Genomic DNA, 14,981 nt, shown 5'->3' on the forward strand with positions numbered 1-14,981 from the left:
GCACCGGATTCAGCCCGTGGCCACCTCACTGGGACCCTTAGGCAAAGAGCAGCTCACACCTTAAACAACTGGCTGCTCTAGATGCTGGGGAAGAAAGGGGAGGCTTTGGGTGCTACCCCACCCCCAGCAAAATCTCTCAGCTCCCATTTGCCAGTTTCCAGCCAATAGGAGATTAGAAATGGCAGCATGTGAAGTCTCTTGCCCTCCCTCTCCTCTTCCCCCAGAGCAGAGCCATGTGGAGCAGCCAGCTGACCAGCCTGGGACTTCAGTAGAGAGCCTGCCTCAGGTTCCTGCAGGGCTCCTGGCTAGGAGCCACCTAGGTAAGCACCTCCCAGCCATAGCATGCCTCTGGCACCCCATCCCCTCTCTCCTCTCCAACTACCTGCTCCAGGTCACCATCCAACCCTCTGTACTCCTTTCCCTCCTTCTCCCAGGTCACAACTCCCTCCCAGGATCTGCACTCCCTCTTAGAGCCCCTTCCCCAGGCTAGAATCCTCGACTACACCCATACACCCTCCTGGACCCTGCACCCCAAGCTGCTGCCCCAGATCACAAACTCCGCCTTCACCCAAACTCCTTCTCAGACTTCACACCACCTCTTGCACCCCAGACTCCTACCCCAAGTTCCCTTCTGCATCCAATCTCCGTCCCATTTCCCGCACTCCTTCCACAGAAGTGTGGCCCTTGACCACTTGCCAACATCTTGGAGTGCCCCCCCATTGAAAAATATTGCTCATCCCTGCTTTACTGGAAAAGTCTCTTTAGTCTTAAGAAATCTATTTCACCATATACAGCGCCATGCTTTCAGATTACTATGTCATTCATTATCAATAGGAAAAGACACAATGTTATGTTGGTGGAGCAGTGAGAGCACATTGTGTTGTACCCATCACATTGGCTTCTATTATACTAGCCTCTATCTTTTCCCCCATTGTCATACAGCAACTCATCACATTTCTCCATTAACTCCAGATTCATGCAAGCATTCAAGCCTTCAAACCATGGAGGAGATCGTTGTTTTTACTGCTTCACTTCTGACACAATATGATACTTACTTCTAGATGTCTCCATACCCCTACAGTTAAGTTTAAAAACCCCCTCCTGTTACCATTTGGGGAGAGGACCCACTTTTTAAACTATTTATTCATGAAATACAACGAGTTCCCAGTGTGACTTACTAGCACGGCAGAGCAGTTAACCTTGTGCCCAATAACTTCCTTAAGTTTCAAGGCATAGTTCCTATGTCTTGACACTGGCCGTACTGCCCCTCCTGTGCAGGTTTCAACACAAGCAGAAATCCTGAGAAGAGCTTTAGCTGCATCAGAGGAACCAAACTGGAGTATGATAAAAGGACACAGAATACGACATGCTGGAGCATCCATTTCACTTCTGGTACTTACCACCTTTAGTGTCAAAACACTACTATGCTGTGCCATGGTCCCCGCAAACAGAGGAGATTCCATCAAAGGAATTTGATTAGTTGAGAAGATCAGGCCTGTCAATGCATTCTGCTGATTTAGACAGTCCATGAGTTGGCTCATTATTGTTGGTGTTGTCGTGTTTGGAGTAACCAGGGATCTAGGTTGCTCCTAGAAGGTGATGGAAAGGTCCAAAATGGGAGACCAATGGTCCCTCTTAACTCAAACCGAAACATCACACTGCCATAGGCAATGCCTCATTTGAAGTACAGACCACTGAACATAACTCAAACAGCATGACGGAGGTACACAGTTCCCCCAGAGCACCAATTAGGCGCACTGATAATTAGATTTCAGTAGCACCTGATCATAGAAACACAAAATTTTGCACAAATACTACTGATTTCCTAAGTTCAATAACTGGATTGGTTATAGCTCAAAATCGGGTCCCCCGGAGCCCCAATTGGGCCCCCAGAGTCCCAGTTGGGCCACTAAATAGCTTTTAGTAGTGCTTGATCATAGGCATTTGCTGGACTCTTATGTTAAGCATGTCACAAACTACAACTACAAGATCCTTTTGCTATGATACAAGAAAAAGCATTTCAATAAAATATATTATGTTAACATAATTTCATTCACCACACCTTTTATTAGCAAGAAATGAGTTACATGTAAATGTGTTTTGTAAGCACATCACTAGCTATGTTAATTTCTTAAAGTCATATATAAGAGAAAAGTATTTCCAATAAAATATGCTGTTAATGTCATTGATATAATTCATTCATCACACCTTTTACTATATTTTCCCCTGGCAACGCTGGGTATTTCTGCTAGTTACTAATAAACACTGTTCGCCCTCTACCCTGAAGGACAGCATAAAGCACAGGCTAATAATCAATCTACCCAGATGGGTCAGCCAATGCTGATCATACTGCAGTTGTGAGCTGAAAAAAAACCCATAATGGGGCAGAAGAGCATGAGAGTTGTGCTGCAACTGGTGAGCCCGTCATGAGCCAGGAAACCTCCATCCTCAGACAGGAACTAAACATTAGAGACCAGGTCCTAGAATGCTACTTACCTGTCTCAGAAAAGTTGTAATTACCCACCCCATCTGGGACCAGTATGCTGAGACAGTGCCAGGGCACAGTTCCTAGAATGGGAGTCTGTACCTAATAAAAGAGCAATGTGGAATTTATAACAAGCCCTATTATAGCTTCTGTCTGAATGAAGGCATCATGCCTTTCTTCCTGGTACTGTAATGATAGGTGAATTTTTTAAGTGAGTGACTCACTTTAATCATGAAGAAACATGTTAATGGGGTCTCAATCATTTATACCCTCATTTATCACTTCCTTCCCCTTATGTCTGCCTACTGGAACACGGGCAGCTGGTCTGGAAAGCAAGCTATTAATCAATCTCTGCTGGTCAGAGAACGCTAGTGACAATTTTTATTCAAATCACTTAGATTGTCATTCACATTTCTCATTTCAGCAAGAATCTAATCTAGAAATACCAGGGTCTCCATTCCTCATGCTCAGAAGCCCACCACTCTGACTTTAACGGATTCTGCTCAGTCTAGCTTTCCATTCTCGGCTGGTCTATGATTTTTCTTACCACAGTATCACATGTCTTCTGACAGTGAGTGCCTAGGTTATGGTATTGCCCATGTCAATAGAGCAGTGGAGAGATGAGCCAGAGGAAGGAGATAAGGAGCTCAGCAAGACATCCCAGAAATAACTGTCAATGAAACTAACGGAGATATAAGATTAGACAAAGGAGGAACAAACCAAGGGAGAAGAGACTGGGTTGTGAGTTGTCAGCACAAAGATAATGGCTGACATTTTGTAAGTGCATAAGAGTATTTAAGGGACATGGTGCAGAAGGTGAAAAGAATGAGATCAAGGGTACAGCCCTATATGATCTCCCAGAGTGGGACTGCTAGGGAATAGAATTAATGAACAGGGATACAAAAATATAAGAGAACCAAGAAAAATATTCCAGCAAAGTTTCAAGGGGTATATGATGTCAAGGAAGGTGAAGGAGAGTGCAAATGGCAATAGAGAGGACAAGGAGAATATGAACGGAGTAAGTTCCCTGAGATTTGGCCTGGAAGAATTTACTTGAAACCTTGAGAACCAAAGTTTCAGTGGAGTGCAGAGGTGGAAACCAGTCTGAAGGAGGAAGGACAAAGAGGGGTATCAGTTCTCAATGGATCTTTATATAAGTTTAAAAGAGAAGAGGGACCTGGAGAAGTGACAATTAGGGATCAAGGGATGGATTTTTGAGGATGAGGAAAATGAACGCATTCTTGTGCTTAAAGATGGAGAAATTAAAGAGGACTAGGAGTGAAAGACTAAGTGGCCAAAAAGGATAGTGGACAAGGGCATATGTGGAGATATTAGCCAGAGACAGAAAAGACGATCTCAGAGTAATAAACAGGTGAATAAAGAAAAAGATGCTGAGAATGGGGAGGAGGTGACCTGGGACGATGTTGAAATATTTGGAGATATCCAGGAGAGGGAGGGAGGATGCCATGGGAAGGGGAAAGGATTGAAGAAGGGAATTAAAAATGACAAATAAGCAATTTGCTTTGTTAACCTGATCTCAGTGTGTTTCACATGGAAGGTGGTGGAGCTGTGAAGGGTAAAAAACATATGTAGTAAAAGAAATCTGTGGAGTTTGCAGAGGCAAACGGTGGTATGGGAACAGAAATGGAGGAAGCCAGTGTTGCCAGTGAGTAGAAAGGAGAGAGCAGGAATGAACCCATGGCTGTAAATGAAGGGAAACATCTGCAACACGTGTTGTCTAAGCTTCAAACAGGTCATATTATGCTATTATCACATGAGTGTAATTGATCAATTATGGTATGAAGTTGAAGCTGTTCTGTCCAGCAACACCTGTGGGGCTCCTAGTGATGATATTATGTTTTGGACTTGGTGTGAGACTCCAACAATTTTCCTTACCAAGCTCTATAACCTTTTTCGTATATTGGTTATACAGATCTAAGCACCTCCTTCAGAACACAACAATAGTGCCATGACTGATGGTCAAGATTCTGATTGGCAGTAATGTGAGTTGGCACAGACAGGAAGTAGGGTGAGATCGGCTCTTTTATTTACAAGGATGTACATTTCTGAACAATGAAATTGGAAATGAAGAGCAAAACAGCTGCAGTACAGAACTTCCAGGACTCCAACAGAACAGCCATATTCAAAATTCTTAGCCAAATGTTTTGTTTCAAAACAGTGTTGTGGCTGATCTGTAACCCCTTTGCAAACACACTTCTTCCTGCACTATGAATATGGACTTGTTTTCACTGCAAAGTTAACTTGAATCATAATTAAAATGTTGCCCCTAACTCAAGTCAAGTCCATAATCAAAATCCCTCAGCTAGTGCATTATGGTGCTTTAAATTCAAGTTGGGTAAAAGATGTTTATTCATTACATACCTACTCCACAATACTGCTAGTCCTCCAATCCTTTCCCACAGTTGCCCTATGTGCCAAGAAAAAACATGCAAATTCTCCCACAATTCACTGAGGAAGAATTCATAGAGCTGCTTGATTTATAATAGCACTAATAACTAAGGGATATGCCCCCAAAATCTTGCCCCTGCAAAGATAGTCCAGGTTCTTCCTTGGATATTGCCCATAACTTCCCTCCCAACTTCACACAAAATCCTGTCTCCCAAGTTTAGTGGTACTTTCAACTAGGGCTAACTGGACTCCATTTTCACTCAAGGTGGCAACCTGACCCCAGTGCAGTGAATTATTCCTGCTGAAAATCTGTGCCATTCCACAATACAGAATTTGCACAGAATCTGGGTCATCTGAAGAAGTGGGTTGTGCCCACGAAAGCTCATTATACCATCTACATGTTTTGTTAGTCTTTAAGGTGCTACTAGATGGTTGTTTAAGTTTTTCCACAGAATTAATGTTCCCCATGAGAATTTTTTTTCCCTCTTTGCCCCCAGCAGCCTGCCTGCTTTAAGCCCTGGGTGGCTGGAGCTCCCACTGTCAATGGGAGCCCCAGTTACCTGGAGCTTTCAGTGGGAGCATGATTATATTGTGTTATTTGAATTTGAATTTTTTTTTTTTTGGTGCAGAATTCCTCCAAGAGCAGAGAATGCAGGCTAAATCACTCAAATAATGATAGTTGGGATTAATCACCATACCAGCCACCTGATCCAGATGTTAACCAAAACCAACACTGGACTGCAGCTGACATGCTTGTACAAGTGACTTGCACAAAAGGAAACTATTGGCAACATAAGAGAGTTACCAGTATCAGAGATTTTGTTGTTAAAGAATCTCTGCTTTTGAGGCAATGGGCTGTGCTGCTCCAAGTGATCCAGTATAAAATGTTTTATGCATAGACAAGCCCTCAAAGTAGGAAGTAGTGACCAAATTCTCCTCTGTCTGCTCCAAAAATAGAGCTCCTGACCATTTGAATTCCTGGAAGGGAGAAATCAGTTAGCTGTATGGGCCAGACAGCATGCACCTGAGCAGTCTGACACTCTATCCAGTAGTAGGAACTATATGTAAATTACTCATCAGCACACTGCAAGATCAAAGGACAAAACAAAGGGAAATATGAATTTCAACAGAAACTTATCACATAATATATCAGGTGTTTCCCCTTCCTTCTTTAAACCTATTCATGCTTTTAAAATATCAGAAGTATGGCTGTAGGAAACTCCATTGCTGGCTTAAAAATGTTTTAGATGGCACAAAATGTAAATGTTACCTCAAAATAATAAACTGAGCAATCCCCTCAATCAGCACCTTTCCCCAATATCACAGAGTTCATCAATAATTAGACTACATTCTCATGAAAAATTGATGATGCTGATGCTGTAACTCAATTGTCAGGACTCTCCAGATCCAAACTGAGTGAATTGTTGAAAAAAATCTTAGGAGTTGTAATAGCCATAATTCTTCTGTTAGAAAAGATATATCATTTAGTCACACTTGAGAAATGCTTATTTGTCACCAGAGGAGAGATGAGCTGTGACAATGCGCCCAGCTATGTTTGACTTGCAATTTCTACTCCTACCACTAAGTCATGGCAGCCAACAAGACAGCTGTGGCAGACCAACACTTTGCCATCTCCTTCCAGCCTTTCACTGCTGGTTCCCAGGACTCTATAGATAGGATTACCAGGATTGCCAGGTGTCCGGTATTTTCACCTCCTGTCTGGTAAAAAACAGAAAATACTGGACACTAAAATGTCCGGTATTTTCTGATTTTTTTCCCTGCCAGGAGGTAAAAACACTGGACACCTGGCAACCCTACACACACTCAGCAACCGGGCCCAACCCTTGGACCCTCCTCCCCCGGGCTCCCAGATCCCATGCTTAGCTTGTTCTGCAGGGGAGCTACCTTCTGGCTCTGATTAGGAAAACAAGAGAAACAAGGGGCCATGCTGTTTTTTATTTTATTTTATTTGTTTTGCTTAATAACTCTCAGGGTCCCCTTTTTTTTTTCTTTTTTTTTTTTTGCGCTCAACAACTTTGGTCTCCCCCCCCCCCTTTTTTTCCTCAACACAATTTTTTCCACGGTGTTTTTTTGGGGGGGAGGGAGGTGTTCAGTATTTTTGGTTAAACCATCTGGCAATCCTATCTATAGATCCCTCTGCTGAAATTAAGTGCTACTCTGTCCTTTCTAGGGAATGTCAGGACTCTCATTCCAGAAATGAACAAACTTGAGACCGAAATAAGATAAATAAGTATAATGAGACAGAGCTAAAATGGGGCTGGCAAGGTCCAAAAAAGAAATTTGAAACTCATGGTGGCTCCTGCAGAAAACAAAACAAGTGCAGACTAGGAAACTAGATAAAAGGAGAGGACAATGCATTACACTTGATTTTGTTGGTAAGGTTCTACCCAAATACTTTCAGATACAGACACAGGACAATCTTCTAAGCACTGAGAGCCGCTACAGAATCCCAGTTAAGGGCAGCTCACAGAAAGATTCAGAGAAGGCTTTTGGCACTTGGATTGTTTCAAAGATATAGAACTTATATTAAGAGCAGCAGAAACTATAAAACTTTAGACAGAAAATAACATTTTCTTATTCTCTAGAGTTGGGTCCAGCCACCTATATCAGGGAAAGGGAAATATCTGTAATTACAAAGCAATGTAGTGGAGGGGGAAAATGTATTGCATCATTTCTCAATATACTATCAGTGTTCCATAATAGTAAATCTTACTCATCTGAGGACAAAACATTAATGATTAACTTATCAGTTCAAATAAAAAAAATGAGCTAAGATTTGGATTCATCTTTACATTGAGTTTGTATTTTCATAAGCTTGTTTAGTGTTTCTTGTTTTTCTTTAGGGGAAAATAAGCCAAAAGCAGAAATTATTTAATGAATGGATCCATCTCTGGTGCTCCTATTACATTGAACTGTTTAGACCAAAAGGAAAATGAGGATTTGTTCAGATGATAGTACAGATTGAATGTAATTCCTTGCACAAGAATGATCAGGTGACTGTCTGATTACTATTTTTTCATCATATGATTATTCATGAGAGAGATAAAACATTCTCCACAGATAAAAAATAATATGGTGGCTGTGTCAGCTCTAATGGAGAGCACTGATAATGTCTGTCTATGAATTCTGTGGGCATTCAATTTACTTAATAGTTTATCACCAAAACACTGGCTGATTATAAACAATAGACTGGGTATTTCAGTCATAAGCAAACACTTAGTTTTGTTTTTGATATATGTATTGCATTCAACAAGACTGACCTTTTCTGTTATCTTAGCTACTGCTTTCTCCCTCCCTTCACCAACAGATGATATTGAAATTACTCCTTTTTTATGCATATTTCACTGAGTGGATACTTAATTTAATACGTTCGGGCTATATTTTACTGGCAACCAAATTTTAAACTATAATTTTGTCAAAAAACTACTTTCTGTAGATCAGCACCTTCACATGATATTGTCTCTTCCCTCTTCTCCCCATATATTTTTATATATTTTTTTTTATGCATGAAAATAAGAAAGCTATATCGGTGGTCAGAGTAATAACTATTAAAGTCAATGGGTCATTTCAGAAAAAAGTAAGTGAAATAAAATAGGAACCTTTAGGGCAACACTATTACAACTGCTTTTAAAATAGCATGTCTCTCTCTCTCTGAGTCCAACTTGAAGTACTGCATAATGCAATTTTCCATTACTGAAAAATAAAGCAATGACAGAGTTTACATATAGCTGACATTAGAATAAATAATTCATTTATAGCTGTGGCATAGTACAAAATCTACTAAGTTTTAGGAATTAAATTCTAATTTCTTGCTTTTGCTTGTAATTTGAGCATTCTATATTAATGATTACCATACGGCACCTTTTAGAGCATGTGGTAGAAAGCGTTGGCCATAAGGAGAATGTGTAGACCATAGAGGTTTATAAAGTCTTATGTAGTGTGCTTAATACATAGTATGAGAATAAATGTTAAACAACTATAACTCTGCCAGCCACCCTTCTCTGGTTAGCAGGGAAAAACAGACTTTGAGGCCTTATACATTAGGCAAACTGCTTGAGTTCATATCTGATGTCCTAAGACAGAGAGCGATCAGAACGATCCTTGTGATTCAGCATGATCACACTGTTGATCTTAGTAGTAGTTAGAGCATACCTTGTGTTATAAAGAAATTATGATGAATGAATGATAAATTATGATGAACGAATGAAAAGTTTGTACTAACAGAAGCTTTGTATTGAAATAATTAATACCTTTTGTATGGGCATTTGTATCCCTTTTCCCATACAAGATCGGAGTATCAGTGTGGACTGAGAGAAGCCTTGCTCCTCTCCCTCACATTTAACTAGCCTGGTCAGTGAGTTAATGTGAGTAACAGATTGGTAACTTTAAGCAAAAGCAAGATGGGATTTGTTTGTGTCTTTGTGTGTGTGGATGTGTGTGAATATGTATATAACAGAGTAATCGTACATTGTCAATAAATGTGGTATTTTGCCCTATTTCCTAAAAAAAGATCCTGTTAAATTCTTTCAAATATAACACATGTAACACTTCTACTTTTATGAAATGCCATAGGATCTTTATTTATGAAATGACCACAAGTGATCTGAAGAGACACCATTTTTCATGTCTAGTTTAAAGATATCTTCACTCGCAAAATGTCTCTAAATACTGTCCTGAGTCAATATTGATTGGGAGAGGCACACTGCCTAATGTATCAGCATTTCCTTCAGATTCCTGATCCAATATCAACCCAATCTAATTAAGTTTAGTTTGTGAGAGCTGTTGGGGCCACCGAACATAGGTATACCAGAAAGTTTAAAAAAAAAAAAAACATACTAAACACAACTGAATATCAAATGTTAAAGCCATTTAACTCATTGCTGAGTTTGGCTAACTTAAAAAAAAAAGAAAGAAAAATGTGATACCATTGGTAAATCTTCAATAATAAAGACTCAAACTGAAACTAAGATAATTTCTTCCATCATTTTTCTTTAAATATCTACAGATTTTTACTATCTATGTAAGAACTTCAGCACAGGGTAAAAAGTTATCGGAAACATGTAATCTGCTTCACTGTTAAAATAAGTACCTTTTGAAATAATTAAAATGTTCAGTTCAGAGGCTTGTGGGATTATTGTTGTAGAACATCTATATCTCAAAAAAAATCTATTACCGAGGTTAGGTTCCTTTAATATTCTTATGTAACAAAATCAGGGGAACTAGGGAAAGTCACATGTCTGTACTGGATTATTGCTAATTGGAATGAACACATACCCCCACAGACGATGCCATCCATATCTTCACATTGTCGATCATCACATTCACAGGTTTTACCATGAACTCTGTTATCTCCCGGAGGGAAACAAGTGCATTGGCCACATTCACATTTCCCTGGAAGAAAAAACAGTTGTTAGGATCACAGCATCATCAAGACATACTGGCTAAAGACCAGGAAAAAATGAACTGCTGCTACAAAGACATAAAGCACGTGTCAGACCGTGTTAGCTGAAGCGTAAACACTTGTAAAAAAAAAGTCATATTGCTGGTAATCTTTTTACTGTTTTATTAAAGAGAAGCTAGATAATTTCATGGAGGTTAGGTCCATAAAAGGCTATTAGCCAGGGGATAAAATGGTGTCCTTGGCCTCTGTCTGTCGGAGGCTGGAGAGGGATGGCAGGAGACAAATCACTTGATCATTGTCTTCGGTCCACCCTCTCTGGGGCACCTGTTGCTGGCCACTGTCGGTAGACAGGATGCTGGGCTAGATGGACCTTTGGTCTGATCCAGTATGGCCGTTCTTATGTTATGTTCTTATTATTGTCAGTATTAATGGGAATGTTATTAAGATATAGCTTCTACCTTTCCATAGCTGAAGTATGGTATATGTAATTAACTCTTCAAACTGATTTAGAAATGTTGTTATGTATGTTATGAACACCAGATATGGATGTGATTTAAATGAAATAATCTAAAAAATAATTTACAGACTGTCCCAGGAAAGCATTGGGATACTAGAAGCATAACTGTTATAACACTGATACAAATGACAAACAGGAAGGTAAAGAATTAATGCTCCTATGACCTATCCTCTTTCTTGAATAGATGTTAGACCATGTCTGTGGATCCAGGTTTGAAGGACACAGCAGGATGAAATGCAGCCTCTGCAACATTCTTCCTGCCTCACCAATCTTTTCTATATTGGGAATCCATAAAGTTGGAAGGAATAAAGGAAACCAGGCTGGCTCCAATAGATCTCTTTCCCAAAAACCTCATGAGCACTGACTGAGGCAGAGGCTTCTAGAAATACAGTATGTGATCATGGGAATCTCATAATAGATTTGATTTGGAAATCTTGACTTGACCAGTTCTTTCCCTCTTTAAAACAAACTCATTAATCATAATTGCAACAGCAGCCTTAATCCTGACATTTCCTAAATTTTGAGTGCTTGACTTTGCAACCTTAATGTTAATCTAATGTAATATTTTGTATGCATTAGCTCTGTAAGGGTATGTCTACACTAGGAAATTATTTCAAAATAACACATTTCAAAATAATCCCCGAAATAACTATTTCAAAATAGCGTGTCCACACTATAGGGAAGCCTTGAAGTTAGTCCAAGGCAAGCTCCTTTAATGTGGTTGGGTCGCGCTACCTTGATTTAGAGCCCCAGGAAGTACTGGGGAGTAATTACTTTGAATTACTCTGAGAAGTAGTTATTTCAAAATAGCAGCAGTGGGGTATCCACACTAACTCTATTTTGAAATAAATGTTATTCCACATGGAAAGCAGGAGTTATTATTTCAAAATAACCAGTCCCTTATTTCACAGTAACAGGCTTGGTAGTGTGGATGTTCCGCTTATTATTTCAAAATAAGAGGAGTATTTTTGAAATAACTCCCTAATGTAGACCAAGGTAGGATGCTACAGATGGATATAACTGGAATAATGAGATGCAATTGAGAATGTACTCATCAGGAAAAATGTGCTAACGGTGAAAATGATGAGTATGTGGAAGACATTTAGAATTTAATCAGAGAAAGTGTAACCCACACACTTTCTGGGTGTGCTGTACGGATGGCTTTTAATTTATGCAGTAGAGGTTCAGGTACTAAGCTCCTTTGATCCCAGGTTCGATTCTGCCTTTCGGTGTTACAAAAGCACTGGTCTGAATCTAAACTAATCCCATTTTCAAAAATGCCTTAGATACTTAGACTAAGTGACCTTGAAAAAATCATTGTTGAAATTTGGACACTACCACTTAAGTATTTCTATATTGCATTTTGGAGTCAGTGGGAGGGAACACTCCAGCTCAGGTTGACAGACTTGGGCTACTAGGGCTCACACTAGTGCTCTAAAACTAACTGTATAGATGGCATTTTGAAGTTGCAGCTCAACCTCTGAAGCCCATCCCCTTCAAGGTTAAGAACTGTATTAAATATGTATTAGGGATGTATTATCCCATTTAAAAAGTTAACCAATTAAACGGTACGTTTAAGCAGTTAACAGGGATCTTGCAGCAAGGGGCTGCTCCAGCCCGGCTGGACCCACCACCGGCTGCTCTGGCCAGGCCGGGCCAAGCCTAACACTGTGCCATGGGCACACAGGGGCTGCTCGGGACAAGCTCGGCAGGGCTTGCCACATGACACTACAGATGGGGGCTGCTTCAGCCGGGCCAGGCCAAGCCACTGGTTAACTGGTTACCCTGGTAACCATGCCGGTAAGAGAATGCTAGGGGGTAACCAGTTGAAACATGAACCTTTTGCATCCCTAATATGTATTGCTGTGGTTTTGAAATATTTTAAAGGCACATTCCAAAAAAAAAAAAAAAAAAAAAAACACTTTTTATTGTGGTAACAATACATACCTGCAAATGTCTTAAAAACTGCATGAGTTAATTTGTGTATCATTTACAAAGAGTTAAAGAAGCTTGTGTCATATAACGTACCTTATTTCTACCTTTCTAACTACATTGGAAACATGAGCTTAGAGCTGGCACCCTTATGATAGAGCTATGACTTGACTCAGACTTGTAGCATACATCTCAAAAAATGGGAATGATCATTGGATTGGGAGTTTTGAATGCTTTCTTCCCCTGCTGAATCAAGTAACCACAAACAAATGTTACATTCATCAGCAAATAAATAAATAAAATAATTCCTCAAGACAGCCAATTTCTGAGACAAACATACAGAAAGGAAAGAAAAATTACTAGCATGCTGAGTAGGACTAAATATCAGGTCATTACATAAAAGATGTCTCCCTGGAAAAATCAGCAGAGAGCATTTTCAAAACCCAGAGTGAGATAATACCAGACAGTACTATTTTATCAAATGCACAGAAATAACAGCAGGCATACTCTCTATGACCTTATTCTCTTACTTATTGTGATAACCATACGTGCAGTACAAACTCAATCGTTTGAGAGTAATTAAAGGCTCACATGAAACCAAAAAGAGATCAGCACTTTTCTTACATACATTCTTTGACTAGAATAATAGGTTTACCATAGCAACCCAATTATAGAGGAAAAGCTACTGCCAAATTTATCCCAAATTCTCTTTAAAATTCCAAGGCACCTAGAAACACAAACATTTGAGGACTATAATAGTAGACACCTTTTCACAAAAGAAAGCAAGCACTACGCCTTGTGAGACCGGAGAGAAAAACTGTAGTCCAGGGGCATGTCCACACTGCAGGGCAAAAATCGAATTAAGATACTCAACTTCAGCCTCAACAATTGCGTGGCTGAAGCCAAAATAGCTTAATTCAGCTTTTGATGCTGTCTACATAGCACGAAGTCGAAGGAAGAACACTCTTCCTTTGACTTCCCTTACTTCTTATGAAATGAGGGTTACCATGAGTCAGAGTAAGAAGTCCTCCATCTCAACATTATTTTGAAATAATAACTTGCTATGTAGATGCACACTGTGTTATTTTGAAATAAAATCAGGTATTCCAAAATAACACTGTAAACGTACCCCAGGGTTACATCTACACTGCAGGCTTTTAGCACAAGAACGGCCATACTTGCACAAATACTTGTGGAGCGTCTACATTGCATGTGCATTCTCGTGCAAGTAAATTTATAGTAAAGCATCGGAAAAGAGGGCTTCTTGCGCAAGAGTTATTCCTCTCCCCATGAGGAATAAGCCCTCTTGCGCAAGAGCTCTTGCTCAAGAAGGCAATGTGGACGGGCAACAGGGGTTTCTTATGCAAGAAACCCCGATGGCTAAAATGGCCCTCCGAGCTTTCTTGCACAAGAGAGCATCTATACTGCCATGGATACTCTTGTGCAAAAGCACATTTCTTGTGCAAATGCACATGGTAGCGTGGATGTGCTCTTGCGCAAGAAACTTTTGCACAAGAACTCTTGTGCAAAACACTTCTTGTGCAAAAAGCCTTCAGTGTAGATGTAGCCCAGATGTTTGATATCATGTGATTTCCTCTGCCTCTTGTTTCCCAGAAGTTGGCAAAATGTTTGAAAGGATGAGCTATACAGTGACTACTGAACAAGTAGGCTTTGTGATACTACTAAAAACCCTAACATATTATTTATTTATGAGGAAAAAAGGTCCAAACCTAAGAATACCAGGATAATAACAGGCATATTCACCTGTCTACAGCAGAATATTTCCAAGCACTGATATGTGATCATCCTTTATGCTATTTCTATAAAAATCCTGCTTTCCTAACTCAGGCAAAACTCCCACTTCAATCAACAGTTTTACCCAAGGAAGTACTGGCTGAAAAGTAAATAAAGACTTCAAGATTTAGCCCTTTAAATTTCCTCTCACCACTTTCCATACACATTATTTCATTTTCTATTGTCCAGTGCTTGTCAAAAGAATAACTAAAGTGAGTGGTGACTAGTGTGATATTAAATCTACCCCTTCATGCAATTTGCTGTGACCATTAGCACCATGAATTTAAAGCAATTTTAGCTGCCTACAGAGGGTGATTGAACCTTCTTTTCATACCGGCAATTTTGATTTAAATGCAGTGTGCTAGAATGACATAATTTGTAGAAAAACACATTTTTTCACTTTTACTACCTACAAAAACACC

The 14,981-nt window shown here is 39.8% G+C and overlaps 1 protein-coding gene across 1 annotated transcript in view; it reads right to left on the minus strand.

Annotated features, from left to right (window-relative positions):
* Nucleotides 1-14,981, minus strand: part of ITGBL1 (integrin subunit beta like 1) — a 261,334-nt gene that overhangs the window by 19,818 nt on the left and 226,535 nt on the right. Inside the window, exon 8 of the mRNA XM_075918746.2 lies at nt 10,190-10,306. Within this exon, the coding sequence (XP_075774861.1) occupies nt 10,190-10,306 (117 nt within the window). The remainder of the gene's footprint in view (nt 1-10,189; nt 10,307-14,981) is intronic.

Source organism: Pelodiscus sinensis, chromosome 1, assembly GCF_052426305.1.
Source record: "Pelodiscus sinensis isolate ZL-2025 chromosome 1, ASM5242630v1, whole genome shotgun sequence".
Taxonomy (NCBI): domain Eukaryota; kingdom Metazoa; phylum Chordata; order Testudines; family Trionychidae; genus Pelodiscus; species Pelodiscus sinensis.